General features: G+C 36.7%; 1 protein-coding gene and 1 long non-coding RNA gene across 50 annotated transcripts in view; one reads left to right on the top strand and one right to left on the bottom strand.

Annotated features, from left to right (window-relative positions):
• The window catches only part of LOC123597332, a 44,267-nt gene extending 27,644 nt beyond the window's left edge, over window positions 1–16,623 (bottom strand). For 3 of the 6 annotated variants that reach the window (XR_006712080.1, XR_006712078.1, XR_006712083.1), the window contains exons 1-2: window positions 9,729–9,838; window positions 8,350–8,430 (exon numbers count right to left, since the gene is read on the bottom strand). This is a non-coding gene — a long non-coding RNA (uncharacterized LOC123597332). Of the gene's footprint in view, window positions 1–8,349; window positions 8,431–8,708; window positions 8,808–9,120; window positions 9,230–9,728; window positions 9,839–16,545 lie in introns of those variants that run through there. The other 3 variants (XR_006712079.1, XR_006712081.1, XR_006712082.1) reach the window with 3 other exon arrangements.
• EIF4G3 (eukaryotic translation initiation factor 4 gamma 3) overlaps window positions 1–18,978 on the top strand; it is a 318,997-nt gene that overhangs the window by 214,903 nt on the left and 85,116 nt on the right. For all 44 annotated transcript variants that reach the window (XM_045475993.1, XM_045475992.1, XM_045475990.1 and 41 more), the window contains one exon: window positions 15,419–15,507. In XM_045475993.1, the coding sequence (XP_045331949.1) occupies window positions 15,419–15,507 (89 nt within the window). The remainder of the gene's footprint in view (window positions 1–15,418; window positions 15,508–18,978) is intronic.

The following is an 18,978-nucleotide window of genomic DNA, read 5'->3' as shown; positions in this document are numbered from 1 at the left end:
AGGGTTATATGTTTTAGAAGCAATGATTCTGCATTTCCTTAGTTCTTAGTTAGCCTAGTTCTTGTTTATTTTTGCCTCAGTTGAGCCACCCTTGGTAAGTCCTCCGACGGCTTGGCCTTTCTTGTCCTTCCAGCTGTCCATCCCATTTATTTATCCATCCAACTATTCAGTCCTCTTCTCTTTCTAGTCCATTTCATTGACTTATCAATCGTATTATTCCCTCAGCTATTACAGTTCTCTCTGCTTTGAGATTTCTCTTGAAAACTCTCCAGTAAAGTCTTCCAGAAAAAATAATTTCTGGATGTGTCTGTCCAAGAGTTAAATAGACAGTTGTTTCAAAAGTATAAGTTCCAGACTCTTGGGTTAGCCTTCAAGGCTCTCTGTTAGTCCTCATCTCTCCCTAATTTTACACTGTTTTGGCCACTCTTTCACATCGTTTGATAGGTGCTAATTACCCTTTTATTGCCTTGATGCCTCTTCTCAGCCTACACCATTCTAAAGAACCTGCTGAGAATTTAATTTTTTCAGTATGGCTGTCTTCATAAAATTTTCCATTCTGACAATTCCTTGACTCTTAACACCTAAATATAATTCTGTCAGGTCACAATATTTGGGAACTCCGTGATCTTACAGAGAGACACATGTGTCCGTCTAGGGTTGTGTACGGTGAAGAAATAAGGAAGTACATCTGTTAGGGTGTGTTTTATTACTTATAGTGGCTCCCCTAGATTGAGGTTTCAGTAGACTCCTCTGCACTTTAGCAAAGCACTGGCAGTGTGATCTCACGGATGGTCAAGTGGGAGGGTGTTTTTTTCATCCATTATTTTGCATATTCAAGGCTGTGAGCCTTAGTGTGTTTAGAGGTGAAAAGCATTGAGTAAATGAAAGATAGCTACTTGTGTTATAGTCTGTTGTCCAATTAAATTCTATATTTGTGCTGTGGTGATGGACATATCTTCATCTGTGCTAGATTTACGTTAATTTGCAGTCTTGATTATGGTAGAAGTGCTACAAAAGCATTTTGTTAAAATGCAAAAATGCCTAGGTTACTGCACAAGGAATAGTAAAATATGATACAGAGACTTAGAAAATATGCTGCCGGTCTCATGGGAGTCATCTTTGCTTTTACTGCTGACAGAATTGCATAGTGCATTGTTCTTGCTGAGCTTTTTGGGAGCAGATTTTTCCCCTTAAAGTCACTTTGCCATCTTATTTTCCTAATGACTTGACATGCTATGCTATGGGAGTGATGAACAGTGTTCTTCACACTACCCTCCCTTGGTTAACTGTACGTCTTCTCCAGCTGCAAAAACAAAAGACACCTTAACCAAAATGCAATTGAAATTGGAATTCAGAAGGGAGGGTGCAGGAACAAGCTAGAGTTAAGAGGCAGGGGTTTGTGTCAGGAAGACGGGCTTGCAGTTACATCCTTGTTTTAATTCTAGCTCTAGCCTTTACTCTTTCTGGGTTTGGAACAGTTGAGTTAACTTCTCTGTATTTCGGTTTCCTTATCTCTGGAAATGGGAATAATATAATAGTTCCTACTAAACAGGAGACTGAACCAGTGTTTATTGTTGTAGACAGACATTAACTTTGGATTTAATTTTGATTTCATTAGCAGATTTTCATTGAGCATCTCCTATGGGTCAGATGCTATATTAGATGGTGAATATACAAAAGGGACCAATAAGATGCCGTTCTGAATCTTCAAAGGGCTCAAACTCTAATATTGGATTCTTAACTTGTGTCTATGGCTCTGTGTAGAATAGCAAAGGCACAGCAAGTGAGTTGGTGGTAAAATTTTTAGTGTTGGTGGGGCAGGAAATGGTCCTGCTATTGACCTGAAGGAAGAAGCTAACTTCCTGGCCTTGATACACTTCAGAAACTAGAGAAACACGTGGCCTTAAAGACTGTGAAGTAGATTACCAGTAATGGATTTATTCTCATCCAAGTGAATCCATTTTAAAATGGACTTTAGATTTTAAAGTGGCACATTGATAAGTTTTGGCATCATTATCAAAAAAGAAGACTTTTCCTTGCCTTAATTTCAGAACAATTAACATGCATGTTTTCTTTCATGGTTTTTTTGTTGGTGTTGTTTGTAAAAATAACACATATTCATTAGAGAAAATTCATGAGAAAATTTTGAATTTTGTCTTGGCAAAAAGAAAGAGGACAATGGGTATATAATAGGTTAACCTGTTTGTAGTGTACCTATAATTTAAAAAAAAAAAAAAAGAGGCTAGCAGTCTAATAGAAGATTGAGTAAATAATAAAAATAAAAAATTCACAGAAAAGAAAGAACAATAGCCAATTAAAAACAGGAAAAGATGCTCACCCTCATTATGGAGTGTGGAAATAACCATTTTTTAGGTATAATATCAAGCATTTATGGGAAGGGAGGAGCTACAACACTCACGTATTTGGGATACGAGTGTGAATTACTTTCACCTTTCTAGAACTAAATCTGGCAAGAAAAATAGCAAAATATCTTTCAAGGGAAATGGTACATATGTACTCTGGAATATTGTGAAGCTAATATATGAATGAGAACCGTGTGATAACCTGGAGAGATTTTCATAATAAATTAAGGGAAAATAAAGCATTTTGCAAAATAAGTTTTAGTATGACTCTACTTTTCTATTTATTTTTTTAAAAAAATAATTTTTTTCAACGTTTATTTATTTTTGGGACAGAGAGAGACAGAGCATGAACGGGGGAGGGGCAGAGAGAGAGGGAGACACAGAATCGGAAACAGGCTCCAGGCTCTGAGCCATCAGCCCAGAGCCTGACGCGGGGCTCGAACTCACGGACTGCGAGATCGTGACCTGGCTGAAGTCGGATGCTTAACCGACTGCGCCACCCAGGCGCCCCATCTACTTTTCTATTTAAAATAAACACTTATATTTGATTGTGACTATTTGTATGAGACATTAAGGTATGGCAGACAGTCTACCAACGTATGTTAATGTTGTTTACCTCAGGTCACTAGAATTAGCTAGTTGGGGGAGGGGGATATTACCTTTATATTTGTGTTGATTGATACTTTTGTCATTTAAAAAAAATAGATAAAAAGCAACAAAAGTTAGGAGGAAGAAAAAAAGTCCTTGGAGTCCCGTTACTTGGATGTACAGTATATATTTCTTTTTGTAAATTGACAAATGCTTACACAGGTTATTTCAGAGTCTTTAAAAATACTATCATTTTTTAGCACATTTATAATAGATACATGGATATGCTTATGTTTTAATTCTTTTAGAAACCACTGAGACCATTTTAACACCTTTATTGAGGTATAATTCACATAAAGTTAACATCTATGTTATTTAAAGTATATTAGTTTTGACGTCTCTATACATGCTCATGAAACCATTACCACTATCAAGGTAATGAACGTAACTGGTCACCCCAAAATGTTTCCTCATACCTGTTTATAAATTCCTCTGAGCTGCACTACCCTCCGTCCATTCCAAAGGCAAACACTGATCTGCTTTCTGTCACCATAGATCAGTTTGTATTTATTAGAATGTTTAGAATTTATTAGATTAGTTTGCATTTATTAGAATGTTTAGAATTTATTAGAATTTCTGACTTCATACATAAATGAAGTCAGCATAAACTTTTCTTTGGCTTCTTTCACTCAGTAGGCTTATCCTCATTGTTGCATATGTTAGTAGCTCATTTTTTTTTGTAAATTACTGATATACTGGGTACCAGGTGGCTCAGTCCATTGAGCGTCCGACTTCGGCTCTGGTCATGATCTCGCAGTTCATGAGTTCAAACCCAGCATCAGGCTGTCTGCTATCAGCACGGAGCCCAGTTCAGATTCTCTGTTCCCATTTCTCTGTGCCCCTCCCCCACTCTCTCTCTCAAATAAACATTTAAAAATTTTTTTAAATAATAAAATTACTGATATACTGTGGATGTATCACAGTTTGTTCACCTGTTGGTGGACATTTGGGTTGTTTTCAGTTTGTAGCTATTATAACAGAGTTCTATGAACATTGGCATACAGGTCTTTTTGTGGATATATTTTGTCATTTCTCTTGAGTACATAAGAGTGGAATGTCTTCTTTACATATAAATGTACGTTTAACTTTTTAAGAAACTGTGTGCCATTTTACATGGCATTTTACAGCAGTGTGGGAGAATTTGAGGCTGTCCTTTCTCTGGTGAATTTTCTTAACACCTTTCTCCAAAATATATTATGTATATTATGTGTGGGTCTACTTCTGGATTCTCTGTTTTTCCACGGATCTATTTGTCTTTCTTGATGCCACTACCACAGTGTCATGATTTCTGAGGCTCGTAATAATTTTTGTAATCAGATAGTATTAAGTCCTCCCACTTTATTCTTCTTTTTCAAATTGTTTGGGCCATTGTAGGCCCTTTGCTTTTTTATGTTAATTTAGTTGTTTTCTTAAAATTTTTAATGTTTATTTTTGAGGGAGAGAGAGACAGAGTGCGAGGGGGTTAGGGGCAGAGAAGGAGGGAGACACAGAATCGAAAGCATTCTCCAGGCACTCTGAGTTGTCAGCAAAGAGCCTGATGTAGGGCTCGAACCCACGAACTGTGAGATCATGACCTGAGCCGAAGTCAGAAGCTTAGCTAACTGAGCCACCCAGGCACCCTGTTAATTTAGATTTTTTCATTTTTAAGTTTTTTATCTAATTCCAGTACAGTTAACTGTATTAATTTTAGAATCAGTTTTCTCCTCAAATTTTTTTCTACAGAAAAGCCTGTTGGTTGGGGCACCTGGCTGGCTCAGTGGGTAGAGCATGCAGGTTGATCTCATTCAAGCTCTATGTTGGGCGTACAGCTTACTTAAAAAACAAAAAACAAACAAAAAAAACCTGTTGGAATTTGATTGGGTTTGTGTTGAATCCATAGGTAGAATTGACATCTTACAATATGGAGTCTTCTGACCCATGAACATGGCATATTTTGACATTTGTCTTTTTTAATTCTCTCAGCAGTGTTTTGAAGGTTTTTATGTACAAGTGTTTTATAATTTGGTCAAATTCATATCTTTAGATGCTGTTATAAATGGTATTTTTCATTTCAATTTTTGATTTTTCATTACTAGCATTTGTAAATACAATACAGTTTTTTTTCAATTTCTTATATTGCAATCTTGCTAAAATGCATTTACTAGTTTTATTAGCATTTATTGTAGAGATTTCTTTGGATGTTCTATATAAGTACTTACGTTGTTCCTGAACAAAGACCATTCTACTTCATTCCTTTTTTTTTTTTTTTTTAATGTTTATTTATTTTAGGAGAGAGAGAGAGAGACAAAGGGGTTGGGGAGGGGCAGAGAGAGAGGGAGACACAGTATCCAAAGCAGGCTCCAGGCTCTGAGCTGTCAGCACAGAGCCCGACATGGGGCTCGAACTCGGGAATTGTGAGATCATGACCTGAGCCGAAGCCAGTCACCTAACCAACTGAGCCACCACGCGCCCCTCTTTTTATAATTTTTTTTAAGTTTATTTATTTATTTTGAGAGAGAGGGAGAGTGTGTGAGCATGAGTAGGGTAGGGGCAGAGAGAGAAAGGGAGAGAAAATTCCACGCAGGCTCCATGCTGACACAGGACAGAGCCCACGGCAGGGTTTGAACCCACAAACTGAGATCACGACCTGAGCCTAAATCAAGAGTCGGACACTTAACCAACTGAGCCATCCAGGCACCCCTCTTGTATTTCATTTCTAACTGGATTTCTTTTTGTTGACTTGCTGCACTAGTTAGTACCTTCTGTATGATACCAACTGGATGAAGTGAAAGTAAATATTCTTGTTGTTCTCATTCTCAGGAAGAAAGCATTCAATCTTTTCATCACTAAATATGATGTTAGCTGTAGGTTCTTGAATTATCTGGTTGAGGAAGTTCTTTTTTATTCCTAATTTTCTGAGAGATTCCTTATTTCAATCAAGAATACAAATTGGATTTTATCAAATATTTTTCCTATATATCTTGAGACAGTCATGGTTTTCTTTTGTTTGTTAACTATTTGCTTTATATTACTTGATATTTAAATATTAGGCCAAATTTTCCAGGGTCAGGAGTTCAAGCCTGACCCCAAGCTTACTTTAATAAGCTGGGTAGAGTGTTTACTTTAAAAAAGTAAAATTAAAATATTGGACCAACTTTGCTTTCCTGAAATAAAATTTGCCTCTGATCATTTTATTTTTATTATTATATTTTTGAGTGTGGCTTGCTAAAAATTTATTTAGCTTTTTGGCATTAAGTTCATAAGGGATATTGGCCTGAAGATTTCTGGTAATTTTCCTATTTGAGCATCTGGGTAATGCTGACTTCATAGAATGAATTGAGAAGTATTCCCTCCTCTTCAGTTTTCTAGAAAAATTTTGTATAGAATTGATACTGTTTCTTCCTCAAATGATTGGTAGAATTAACTGGTGAAACCATGAAAAAAATATGACCCATAGTTATTAAAATTAGCAGACAACATAATTAGTAAGTACAGTTATAACTGCATTTCACATGTTCAAAAAGTAGTGACATCCATGACATAATTAGAAACACATAAATGATGGAACCAGTAGACAGAAATCAGCCTATAAAAGACTTCAATAGCACAATCAACCAGTTTGACCTAATTGACACAAAACACTCATCAAATAGCAGATGCATGAGGGCAAATGGCAAATGTACCAAGATAGATCATATTGTGGCTTTATAAACAGGTTTTAATAAATTTCAGAGGATTCAATTTAAAGCAAGGATATTCTCTGACCACAGTGTGATTAAAATGGGAATCAGTAAGAAAATTATCTCTAGAAAATCCCCCAAATATTCAGAAACTAAATAACACCCTTCTAAATAACCCAAGAGTAAAAGAGGAAATCAAAGGGAAGTGATCAAGTATTTTCACCTGAACAGAAATGAAAACCCAAATCAGAATTTGTGCTTGAATTCATTTTCTATTGCTGTTATAACAAATCATCACAATCCGCATGGCTGAAAACACATAATTATTACCTTACAGTTTGAGAGGTCAGAAGTTCAAAATCCATTTCATTGGACTAGAGATAGGAACAAAAATGTATTTTTTTCTGGAGACTCTGCTTTTTCCATTTTTATAGAGTCTACCTACATTCTTTGGCCCTGTGTTTTTCTTTATCTTCAAAGCCAGCACCAAACGTCTATGATTCTCCTGCTTCCCTCCCACTTGTATAGACCCTTTTGATCCCATTGGATCCACTAGGTTAATTCAGGATACGTGTCTCCTCGTCCTGAGATCCCTTAATCACATTTGCAAAGTCACTTTTGTCATGTAAGGTAACATATTCACAGGGTTCAGAGATTAGGACATGGACATGTTTGGCAGTACATTGTTCTGCCTACCACATAGCTAAAGTAATATTTAGGTGGCAGTTTACACCACTAAATAAATACGCATATTAGGAGAGAAAAATGGTCTCAAATTCATGACCTCGGCCTCCATCTGAAGAAACTGTTCAAAGAGCAAATTGTGTAAAATGAATTAAAATCTGAGATCCAATGTAAAACTTGGTGTCTATCTGATAACACCATATTATGTAACTGAAATTTGCAAAAAGAAAAGAACTTAAATGTTCTCAACTCCCGCTCCGCATACGTATATATGTAAGGTGTTAGATGTGTTAATTAACTAGACGGAGGGGATCTTTCCACAGTGTATGCTCATATCAAATCATAATGTACACTCTAAATATCTTACCATTTTTTATGTCCGCTATACTTCAGTAAAGCTGAAAATTTTTTTTAAAAGAACAAATTCAACCCAAGGGAAATAATAAAAACAACAGGAAAAATTTTAAAATAGAAAACAAAACAAAATCAGATGAAAAAATTATTGAGAATATTAAAAGTATTAACAAACCAAAAAAAAATTGTTTTTAAATTTACATTTTTGTTTTGATTCCAGTTAACATAGAGCATTATATTAGTTTCAGGTGTACAATATAGTGATTCACCGTGGAAGTAAAAAATTTTAAATTGTGTTGTAGATGTATATTTTTGATAGAATGTAAGTCTAGAATCCTCATTTTGTTTTGTTTTGTTTTTAATTCCAGTCCTAGACCCCAGGCAGACCAGCTTATACTATTTAAACTTATGAGAAGAAGTCCTAGAGCATTCTAACATATAATGGGAAGCATAATCACCAAGCCATCCATACATTTCAAATAGTAACCCCTGAGAAGATGCTGAAAAACACAGACAGACTTACTCTCTAGTTTTTCTTTTGGTTGACATCTCTGTGAACCATCTTTTTTACATAGTTTATCACCATTATTCTCTTTTTCTAGTTCATATGAAATCGCCATTGTAACAAATAAAAAACTTACCCTTCTCTCAACTGGGTTTTTCTTTGCTCTGCCCCAGTTTCTTAGAAAAATCATAAGATTTTCCTAGATTCTCAGAATGATCTGTGGAAGAAAAAAAAGATTAGGATCCCCAGCCTCAAGAAACTTTAGATAAAATTCTTGAATATGATGTAATCAGAATGAATGAATGCCAACTTTTAGGATTTCAAAACCAAGAGGAAACAAAGGAAACTAAAATGTGAAAAAATGATAAAAATGATAGGAAAGAGATAAGAACTGGGTGTTAAGAGTCAGAACTCTCACTGGAAGTTCCATCATGGAACATTCTACTCTTTATGTACAACCCTGTGACCATGTACAGAGGCCCTTCCTTCCCTTACCGATTGTGAAGTGTCTATTCTTAATAAGGCTTCATAGCCTCTTAGAGTTGGGTTTCTTCAGTCCAGAGACTCAGATGCATCTTAAATCTTAGAACTGAGGAGTTTATGTTATATTCCAAATGAGTAGAGAGCTAAAAGGGTGACTTTTTATAATCTGGGGTCTCTTATTTGGGTGTTATGTGGCTATAAGATCTTCAACTGATTTGCTTCCTTCAGGCACACCTAAACCATCTCATTCTTGGTACTGGATTGGGGTGACGGGGGGGGAATGAAAACCTCCTGCTGAACCAGAAAATGGTCTTCACAAATGTAGAAAAGAAGGAAGATAGATTTATTATTGAGTAAGCTTTAAGACGTCAATGAGCATCACAGGCAACCCACTAATAAGATGGCAGACAGAAGGAAATCTCACTCTTTCATAAAGCCAGGCAAATATAATTCAGTACATACATGTTCTCAAGATAATGATAATTTATTTTCATGTAGTAGGATTATACCAGCACCGACCGTTGCTATTCTGGTTCATCCCAAATTCTCTTGGTAGTTAGGGTGTCCATCTGTTAGTCTTTATCCAAAGGAGAAATTAAACTTCTTGTATGTTTGTGATAAGCAGGTAGTTGCCTAGAGGTAACTCTCATGAGGACAAGGAGAGAGATGGCTCCCACACTTTAAGTAAAACTTCCTGAGTTGTAAACCTGCCTAGAGTCTTCGTTAAGCATTTAAAAAGATTTGCACATATATCAAAGGGATAGAGGAGAGATTTACAAGCTTTCTCTAGGCAGAGGGCTAAGAAAAGGGGAAGTAGAAAAGGTCTTTTTTTCTTTTTGGCACCAGAAAAAAAATTGAAGTTTTATTAACCTTTAGTTTCCTGGGTATCTACTTGACTAGTGAAGAAATAACTAATAAAGTAGAAATAATATAGTAAAGAGAAGCAAGAATACCAACATGGTATCTTTAATAAAAGTGGTTTTCAGATTTGTTTTGGAAAGCTAGTGGAATATGTTGGGACTAAAAATTTACCTCTCATGGGATCACCTCTTTCACATTCTTTTAACCTATGTGGAATGATGATGCTTTCACTTCTTGTTACAGAGCCAATGTTCTCTCTCATAGAGCTCCATGAGTTCTCCTACTTCCTCTGTAATTCAAAAAAGCATATGCTGATTCCACCCATATATGGAATCTAAAAAACAAAACAGATGAACATAGGGGAAGAGAAGCAAAAATAAGATAAAAACAGAGGGGGACAAACCATAAGAGACTCTTAAATACAGAGAACAAACAGGGTTGCTGGCGGGGTGTTGGGTGGGGGGATGGGCTAAATGGGTGATGGGCACTAAGGAGGACACTTGTTGGGATGAGCACTAGGTGTTATGTGTAAGTGATGAATCAGGAAAATTCTTTCCCTGACATCATTATAACACTGTATGTTAACTGATTTGGATTTAATGTAAAAAATAAAAATAAAATAGGGACGCCTGGGTGGCTCAGTCAGTTAAGTGTCTGACTTTTAAGTTCAAAAAAATAAATAAATAATCAAATAAAAAAGCACAAGCAAAATTCTGATATCCTCAATCAGGTTAATAGTTCTTGAAATTTATTTTAGTAGTATATTTTTATAAAGAGCAGTCCTAAACTATAGAACAAAATACCTTTTCCAGTCATAGAAGATAAAATAAGCTTGAAACAATGAATACAAATCACTTTTAAAAGTTTCACTCTTTTATTTCTTCAAATTTTATATTACTGTTATAAATATTGAAGAATGGAGACAAGCCCTCCATTGTTCAAAGATACAGTCTGAGTATTAGCATTACACTTTGCGTCATTTCCCTCTAGTCTTTATGTAAGTATTTTATATGGTTATAAATGTAGTATGGGCACAATTTTTTATTTTGCGTTTTTTCTTTTTGAACCTAATCTTTTTTTAAGCCCTTGGCCCAGTTTAACTAGCCAAAAGCTGAATCTTTATGGCTAGAAACAGATCATAAAAATCTTTGCTGTGACTTGGTCCTGGTCAGTAGATTGAAACATAAGCAGTTGATTTCCATCTGAAGGTGGACTTCCTGTGGACTAGTCAGGAAAGTTTTTTCTTTCTTCCTACTTTTTTTTTTAATATGGAACTGTATTATTCTTAGATTGAGAACCTTATTGTACAACAAAGGTTTTTATGTTTGTTTATTTTGAGAGAGAGAGAAAGCCAGGGGGAGAGGCAGAAAGAGAGGAGAGAGAATCCCAAGCAGGCTCCATGCTGTCAGCGCAGAGCCCTACGTGAGGCTCCATCTCCCAAACCTTGAGATCATGACTTGAACCTGAAATCAAGTTTTGGACACATAACCAGTTGAGCCACCCGGGTGCCCTTCTTCCTACTTACTGTTGGCTAAAGTGACTTAATAAAAATCATGCATATCAAACCCTTTTACAGTTCTTTACTTCTTACTATATTTTATTTAGCTTTATCTTTCATGATTTACTTGCTTTCAAATTTTCCTTTTCAAATAGTAATCTGTGAAAGTTTTTTTTGCCCCCTTAATCAAAATTTAGTAGATTGAACATACAGGAATTTTGACTAAGTTGTTTTGTTTTGACAGTTCCTACTGTCAAAGATCAATACTACAAAGCTGTACATTCTTGTTTGCAGTTCATTTAAAAAAACAAAAATTAGAGGGGCGCCTGGGTGGCGCAGTCGGTTAAGCGTCCGACTTCAGCCAGGTCACGATCTCGCGGTCCGTGAGGTCAAGCCCCGCGTCGGGCTCTGGGCTGATGGCTCAGAGCCTGGAGCCTGTTTCCGATTCTGTGTCTCCCTCTCTCTCTGCCCCTCCCCCGTTCATGCTCTGTCTCTCTCTGTCCCAAAAATAAATAAACGTTGAAAAAAAAAAATGCTTTAAAAAATAAAAAAATAAAAAAAAAATTAGAAAACTAAATATATAGTGTGCATATACTTGTATCTTTTTTTTTTTTTTTTTTTTTTATCTTCATTCATTTTTGAGAGAGAGACAGAGTGCAAGCAGGGGAGGAACAGAGAGAGAGGAAGACACAGAATCAGAAGCAGGCTCCAGGCCCTGAGCTGTCAGCACAGAGCCTGACGTGGGGCTCGACCTCACAAACCGTGAGATCATGACCTGAAGTTGGCCACTTAACCGACTGAGCCACCCAGGCGTCCCTATACTTGTATCTTTTAAATGCTGGCAAGTAAGTAGGCCAAAGCATTCAGGTATCTCAGAGATAAGATATTTTTCTAACTTTATATCTGTTTAAATTTTTTGAGTGGAGAGCATGTAACTCTCATGAGTTCAAGCTTGCAACTTGGTGTGGAGCCTGTAGCTCTTCGGTAGACCATCTTATAGTTAATCATGTAGTAATAGGAGCCTAATCTAAGGTGTAGGCATTGGGAATGGACTATTTAAGATGGTCTCTTGGATATAATTCTCTTATTCTAGCTAATTCATTATTAATTGTCTTGTTAAATCAGAGCATTGATGCCTCTGTCTCCCTCCCTTCCTACCTTTTCTTCTCCCAGCTGTAGCAAACCAAAGTTCACTGCACCTCTCCACCAATATGGTAAGAGAGGGATTGTATATCACAGTCTCACCAGATACTAGGTATGTGGATATCTGTGTTCAGGTTTTCAAAGACTTGCATATCTGCTAAAGAAGTGTGTGCTTTCTCTCACTTCCTTTTGTGCATTTCTACTTTAAATCAGAACTTTAAGTAGCCACTTAAACAGAGTAACAATTTCTGCTATGTAAGTAGCTCTTTTTTAAAAAGCATGTTAAATGTTTTATGTTGTCCAGGAAAGAAATGTGTGGTTGTTTTTTATGTTTTTGAGTTGTGGGTATGGTTGATATATTCTTGAAAAATCAGTTGATCTACATCTCTGGGTTTTGTTGGTTAGAGGAAACTACTCATGAGTGTATATACCATACCAAAGAATCCTTCATAAAGTGGTCTTCCCTATTCTGTGAATGGAATTTAGAACTAAATTTAAGCATGTATGAAATAAAATTTAAAATAAAATGTACGGGGCACCTGGGTGGCTCAATCAGTTAAGCATCCAACTTCAGCTCAGGTGACGATCTCAGGGTTCGTGAGTTCGAATCCCGCATCAGGCTCTCTGCTGACAGTGTGGAGCCTGCTTTGGATCCTCTGTCCCCTTCTCTCTCTGCCCCTCCCCTTCTCTCTCTCTCTCTCCCTCCCTCCATCCCTCCCTCCCTCAAAAATAAGTAAACATTTAAAAATTTAAGAAAAATAAAATGTACGTGTCACTCAAACTGTAACTCTTCAAAAGGATTCTGCTGTGGAAGCAGAATTAATCGCAAGCATTTTGAAGAGATGCACATTAAATAGACTGGTTATATGTAGAAGTTCCTTAAAAAAGAAGCGACCACTACATACATACACACCTGAATATACATATTCAATATAAGACCGTGAGGCTATAGCAAATTGCCCATGTTTACACCCATGTTTACCAGAATCTTAGTTCCATACTTTGAGAAAATAATTTACTTTGAATAGGTCACCAAGGAAGATTAACAGTGGTCTAATGTTTTTTGTTTATTATAGTCCCTGAGGTGAAGGCTTTTTCATCTAGTTATATCTAGTTATAAAAAAGTGTGGTGGGGGCGCCTGGGTGGCGCAGTCGGTTAAGCATCCGACTTCAGCCAGGTCACGATCTCGTGGTCCGTGAGTTCGAGCCCCGCATCAGGCTCTGGACTGATGGCTCAGAGCCTGGAGCCTGTTTCCGATTCTGTGTCTCCCTCTCTCTCTGCCCCTCCCCCGTTCATGCTCTGTCTCTCTCTGTCCCAAAAATAAAAATAAACGTTGAAAAAAAATAATTAAAAAAAAAAAAAGTGAGGTGTATGTAACAAAGGAGATTTACAGAGTATTTTTTATAATGGTGCAGTAATTTTGAGAAGAATGTTAAATGTTTCCTTTTCCTTGTTCCCCAGAACAGTGTAAGTGTTCATATTGTACTGTTCTTCTGAAAAAAGAGTGGGCTCTTCAGAGAGATTGGTTGGTTTAGTCTTAATGAGTGATGTTACATTTCTGTAGGGAAACAGTACATGGTACCCTTCAGCTTTGTGTTTGTTTCTTTTGATAATGTCTCCATTTGCTAAATGGACTTTTCTTTGATTCTTCTCTCTACCTACCTTCCTGTCATACTTTACTTCTCTGTTGACTCATGTGTTGCCTTCAATAGGATCCTTTTTTTTTTTTTAAAGTTTATTCATTCATTTTGAGAGAGAGAGAAAGAGCAAGGAGGGGGCAAGGGAGCAGAGAGGGGCGGGGGGTGGGGTGCAGAACATCTCAAGAAGGCTCCACTGTCAGCACAGAGGCAACGCAGGGCTTGATCTCACAACCCTGAGATCATGACCTGAGCCGAAGTCTGTCATTTAACTGAGCCACCCAGATGCCTCTGTAGGATCCTTTTAATAGCTTCTTTTTGCTCTCTGATATTTAAATAGTCTTTAAATTGCACATCCAAGTGTTGAATGGTTTTGTGGAATTACAAGTCAAATGAGTTTTTAAAAATCCTTTGTAAGGGCACCTGGGTTGCTTAGTCAGTTAAGCGTCCAGCTCTTGGTTTTGGCTCAGGTTGTGATCTCAAGGTTTGTGAATTCAAGCCCCGAGTCAGGCTCTGCCCCGCATCAGGCTCTGCACTGTCAGTGCTTGGGATTGATTCTCTGTCTCCCTTTCTTTGCCCCTCCCCTGCTTACTCTCTCTGTCTCTGTCTCAAAATAAGTGGATAAACCTCAAAAAAAAGAGGAAAGAGAATGCATTTAAAAAAATCTTCTGTGAGCTTAATTTTCCATCTAGAACTTCTGATACAATATAATAATAATTGAGTAAAAATTAGGTTTTCTTTCTTGATTTTCTCCCCAGCAGTATGAACGACTAGACCAACAGGACTGATCTGAAATGAGAACTGAATGTTGTAGAAGTGCTGCCTAGCTAATGAAATCTTAAAGGGTCCTTTTGTTGTCTAGAGGCTTTATTTTATTTTATTTTAATGTTTATTGATTTTTGAGAGAGAGATAGAGAGAGAGACAGAGCGTGAGTGGGGGAGGGGCAGAGAGAGAGGGAGACGCAGAATCCAAAGCAGACTCCAGGCTCTGAGCTGTCAGCACAGAGCCCGACACAGGGCTCGAACTCACAAACCGTGAGATCATGACCTGAGCCAAAGCCGGATGCTTAACCGACTGAGCCACCCAGGCGCCCCTAAGTCTTTAAAAAAGCAGAAGTTGGAATTTGATATTTTTTGTAGCTTAGGTATCATCTAACCTCACTCTTAACCTTTGTGATTGAATATGCAAGGGACCTGAGATGTGTGACTTGCTTTAGGTCACATAGTTAATTAATAATAGAAGCAGACCCACGTCTAGAATTGGCTGGTAGGCCAATTTCTTGTATAGATACCACATATTGAATTATATACCTGGCTATGTCCTAACCATGAAACAGGATGAACCTAAACCACTGGTTGAAAGGCTGTATGTGCTGATGTGAACAATTTGTGCCTAAGATACATGCCATTGCAGTGTCTGGGCCACAGCTACCCAGTTATTCACTTGATCATTCTGCTGTTTCTTCTGTATGGGTGAAGCCCTCATTTGGCGGGCTAAATTTGAATACAGGTATCATTTAGACTTAGTATTATCAAACATGACTTTGCAGTGGGAAGTAATGGCCCTAATCTTGTATTTCAGCTCAGACAGCTGTAACTGCACCAAAGATGTGGAAAAAACCAAAAGACCGGACCCGAACCACTGAAGAGGTGTTGGAGGCAGAAGTGGAGGTAAGGGGCAGCAGTAAATCTCTTTAGCTGATGTTAGGAATTGTGGGGCCATTTTCAAGACAAGTGTATATTTTTATCTCTTTTTTGAGATCCTGTTTTTCAAGGAAACGTGAGCACGTAGTCTGATTTTTTTTTTTTTTTTTTTTGTCCACAGAATTTTAAAAAGATTGTTGATAGCATGTTCAGTTTCATCAATTTCTTGTCTTTCAAAATGTCTCTTCAGCAAAACTAAGTTACTGTTTAATTTTGGGTTAATCCCTTAACCCCATCAGTTGAATTTGTCCTTATATTAACTGGATGGAAAGACTAATCTGGTAAAGAATAATGGAAAGTTTTTTCAAATACCCATTAGCAGTAGTGATAGAAATCGTCAGGTACATTTTAGGGAAATTCATTTTGGATATGTCATCTTCTAACTAGATCCCAGGAATATAACTTTTCACATATGATTTGCCTGTTTGAACTAAACCATTCCAGATTTTGCTATAGGTTACAGCACGACAGGAGACAATGTGAGGCAGAAACAAGGGCAGAGTCAGTCCGAAGGAGTGTTCTAACAGATTCATAGTCTATAATCTTCATATCCTGAGTGTTATATACTGAATCTTATAAATCAAGAGTAATCTAAAACATCTGTATGTTGCTTTTTTCTTGAACTCTTAATGTCTGCTTTATTAAAATAGTTCTTATAAGTGTATAGGGTGTTAACATTAAAATATAGAAATTATTTTAAAGTGATTTTAAATACATTTATTTCAAAAGGCTTTTCTATCTAGTTATAATTCTTACCCTTTCATGGGGCGCCTGGGTGGCGCAGTCGGTTAAGCGTCCGACTTCAGCCAGGTCACGATCTCGCGGTCCGTGAGTTCGAGCCCCGCGTCGGGCTCTAGGCTGATGGCTCAGAGCCTGGAGCCTGTTTCCGATTCTGTGTCTCCCTCTCTCTCTGCCCCTCCCCCATTCATGCTCTGTCTCTCTCTGTCCCAAAAATAAAAATAAACGTTGAAAAAAAAAAATTAAAAAAAAAAAAATAATTCTTACCCTTTCGAAGCAGTTCACAGTACCCCTTTGTTACTTCCCCCTGTCCTGTCACTGCTCTTACATGATGCTCTACTGATGTCACAGTTAGTCCCATAGCAACCACTAAAATGTTTCACGGAAGCGATTTCAATGTGGTTATCAGGGGATAAGAATTAGCAGGAATTTGTAGAGGGGCAAATAGTTGCTGCACGTGTCTTGCAGTTTAACAAGAAAATGTTGCTCCTACAGAGAATAAAATACCTTCCAGAGACAGGGGAGTCCCATACATTCCTGGTATAGCTGTAAGAGCTTCCTAACCTGGTTACTCTTTAGATTCCGCTATTTTTTATTCATTTTCTTGTTATACTTTATGTCCCTTTGCTAGATTTCTAAGCATTACTGAATTAAATGGGAAGGCCACCACTACTGTGCCTGCAGATATTCATTCTCTTCTTTAGATCAGAGGTTGGCAAACATTTCCTGTAACCGTTCAGATAGTAAATAGTTTAGATTTTGTGGGCTATATGATCCCTGTCACAGTTCTCCATTCTGTTGTTGTAGGCCACATGCAGCCACAGATAATGTGTAAGCAAATAATTGTGACTAAATTCCAGTAAAACTTTATTGGTCAACATTGAATTTAAATTTCATGTAATATTCATGAAAGTATATAGTATTCTTTGGAATTTTTTCAGCTACTACAAATGCAGAAACCATCCTTACCTCGCATACTATACAGAAACAGTTGATGGGCCAAATTTGGCCCATGAGCGATTATTTGCTAAAACCTGCTTCACATTGTTATTCTTCATACATGAGAACTGTTTCAGCTCATTTTGAATCCATCACTTTTTTCTTTATGGTTTATTTTTGATTGTTTGCACACAGACTTTTTTTTTTTTTCTTTTTTGCCTCCAGATATCCTAATTCCTTGTCTTTCCTAAATTTGAGCATTTATTAGAGTAGTTTAGTATATACTGGGGTCATTATCTTTGTTTTCACTGATTGTCAAGCTCTCCTTTTCTTAATAGATTTTTCTCAGCCTTTCAAAGAATGTGTTTCAGGTTCCAGCATATTTTTGGTTATATATTGGGTTATATCACTGCAAATATTTTATCAAATTCTATAAATTGTAGTCTACAAGGATAACTAGAAGGATGATTCATCTTAAAATTGATGCTCAGGGCATCTTTAAAATACCTTTTTAAATTTTAGTGTATTTCCTCTGTTATCACATACATAGTTGTCGGTCTGCTTTTCTAGCACTTTAAAAACTCATGAGTTAAATAGGCTGTTTTATCAACTAAATTCTTCTTTTAACAAGTTCCTATAAAAGTTTAACATTTTACAGTCCAGCCCATAAGGTGTTTTCTTTACTTCAAGCTGGTTTTCTTAGTAAACAGTTTAGAAACTGTTAGACAGTTACAAACTAGTTTAATATAGCGTCATCCAATTGAAAGAAAAATAATCATCATAAATACTTAATGGAGCTAATTTTGTGGATTTCCTTGAAAAATATCCTTCTAACAGTGTACCTCAGACACTTCAGTGGTTCTGTGTTCTCTAAAGTATGGTTTGTCATCCATGGAAACAAATTTCTTTATACTTCTTTTTCTAGTTAGAAATTAACTATCCAAGTAATACATTCTCTGCTTTATATCCAACAGATTTTCTCTTGTTGATTTTAGGTACAGAGTAGAGGACATAATATATTTTTTTCTCTAAAATAACATTTTTCTTCATTTTACATGATCTGAAATCATTTCAGCTTTTGTCTTCTTGAAATTTTTACATCTTTCTTTTGATTATTTCCATACTATGTTTTCCTTTTAGGGGAGTGGGAGAAAGCAAACGTGCACACAGGTGTATGTGTGTGCATGTTTGCATGAACTTTTTGTTTTCGTTATAGAAGCAAATCCGAAAAACCATCTGTTTCTATTTACAGCATTTGTAAATGTAGTCTTTTCCCATGATCTGATGTAGTTTAGAAGAAAATTTATTAGTATTATACCTGTTAAGATATTTCATTTATATAACAAAGTAGGATTTGTAACTCCTTAATTTTTTGAAAAAACAATTTTATAAAGCAATTAGGGTAACCACTTGCTTATGTATATGACATTTTTAAAAAAAATTTTTAATGTTTGTTTTTGAGAGAGAGCACGCACATGATTTTGGGAGGGGCAAAGAGGGCAATACAGATAATTTCAAGCAGGCCCCACACTTTAAGAGCAGAGCCCGATGCGGGGCTTAAACCCACAAACTGTGAGATCATGACCTGAGCCTAAATCAAGAGTTGGACGCTCAATTGACTGAACCTCCCAGGTGCCCCTACGTAAATGACATTCCTTCATACAGTTCTCTGTTGAATGAATTCAACAGAGCTTCTATTTTTGGCTCTTCTGGCGTGAATCTGTCAGTTAGAATGCCTACTTCCTCTGAGTGTTTGTTCCA

Source organism: Leopardus geoffroyi, chromosome C1 (genome assembly GCF_018350155.1).
Source record: "Leopardus geoffroyi isolate Oge1 chromosome C1, O.geoffroyi_Oge1_pat1.0, whole genome shotgun sequence".
Lineage (NCBI taxonomy): Eukaryota > Metazoa > Chordata > Mammalia > Carnivora > Felidae > Leopardus > Leopardus geoffroyi.
This window is presented reverse-complemented; position numbering and strand designations above follow the sequence as displayed.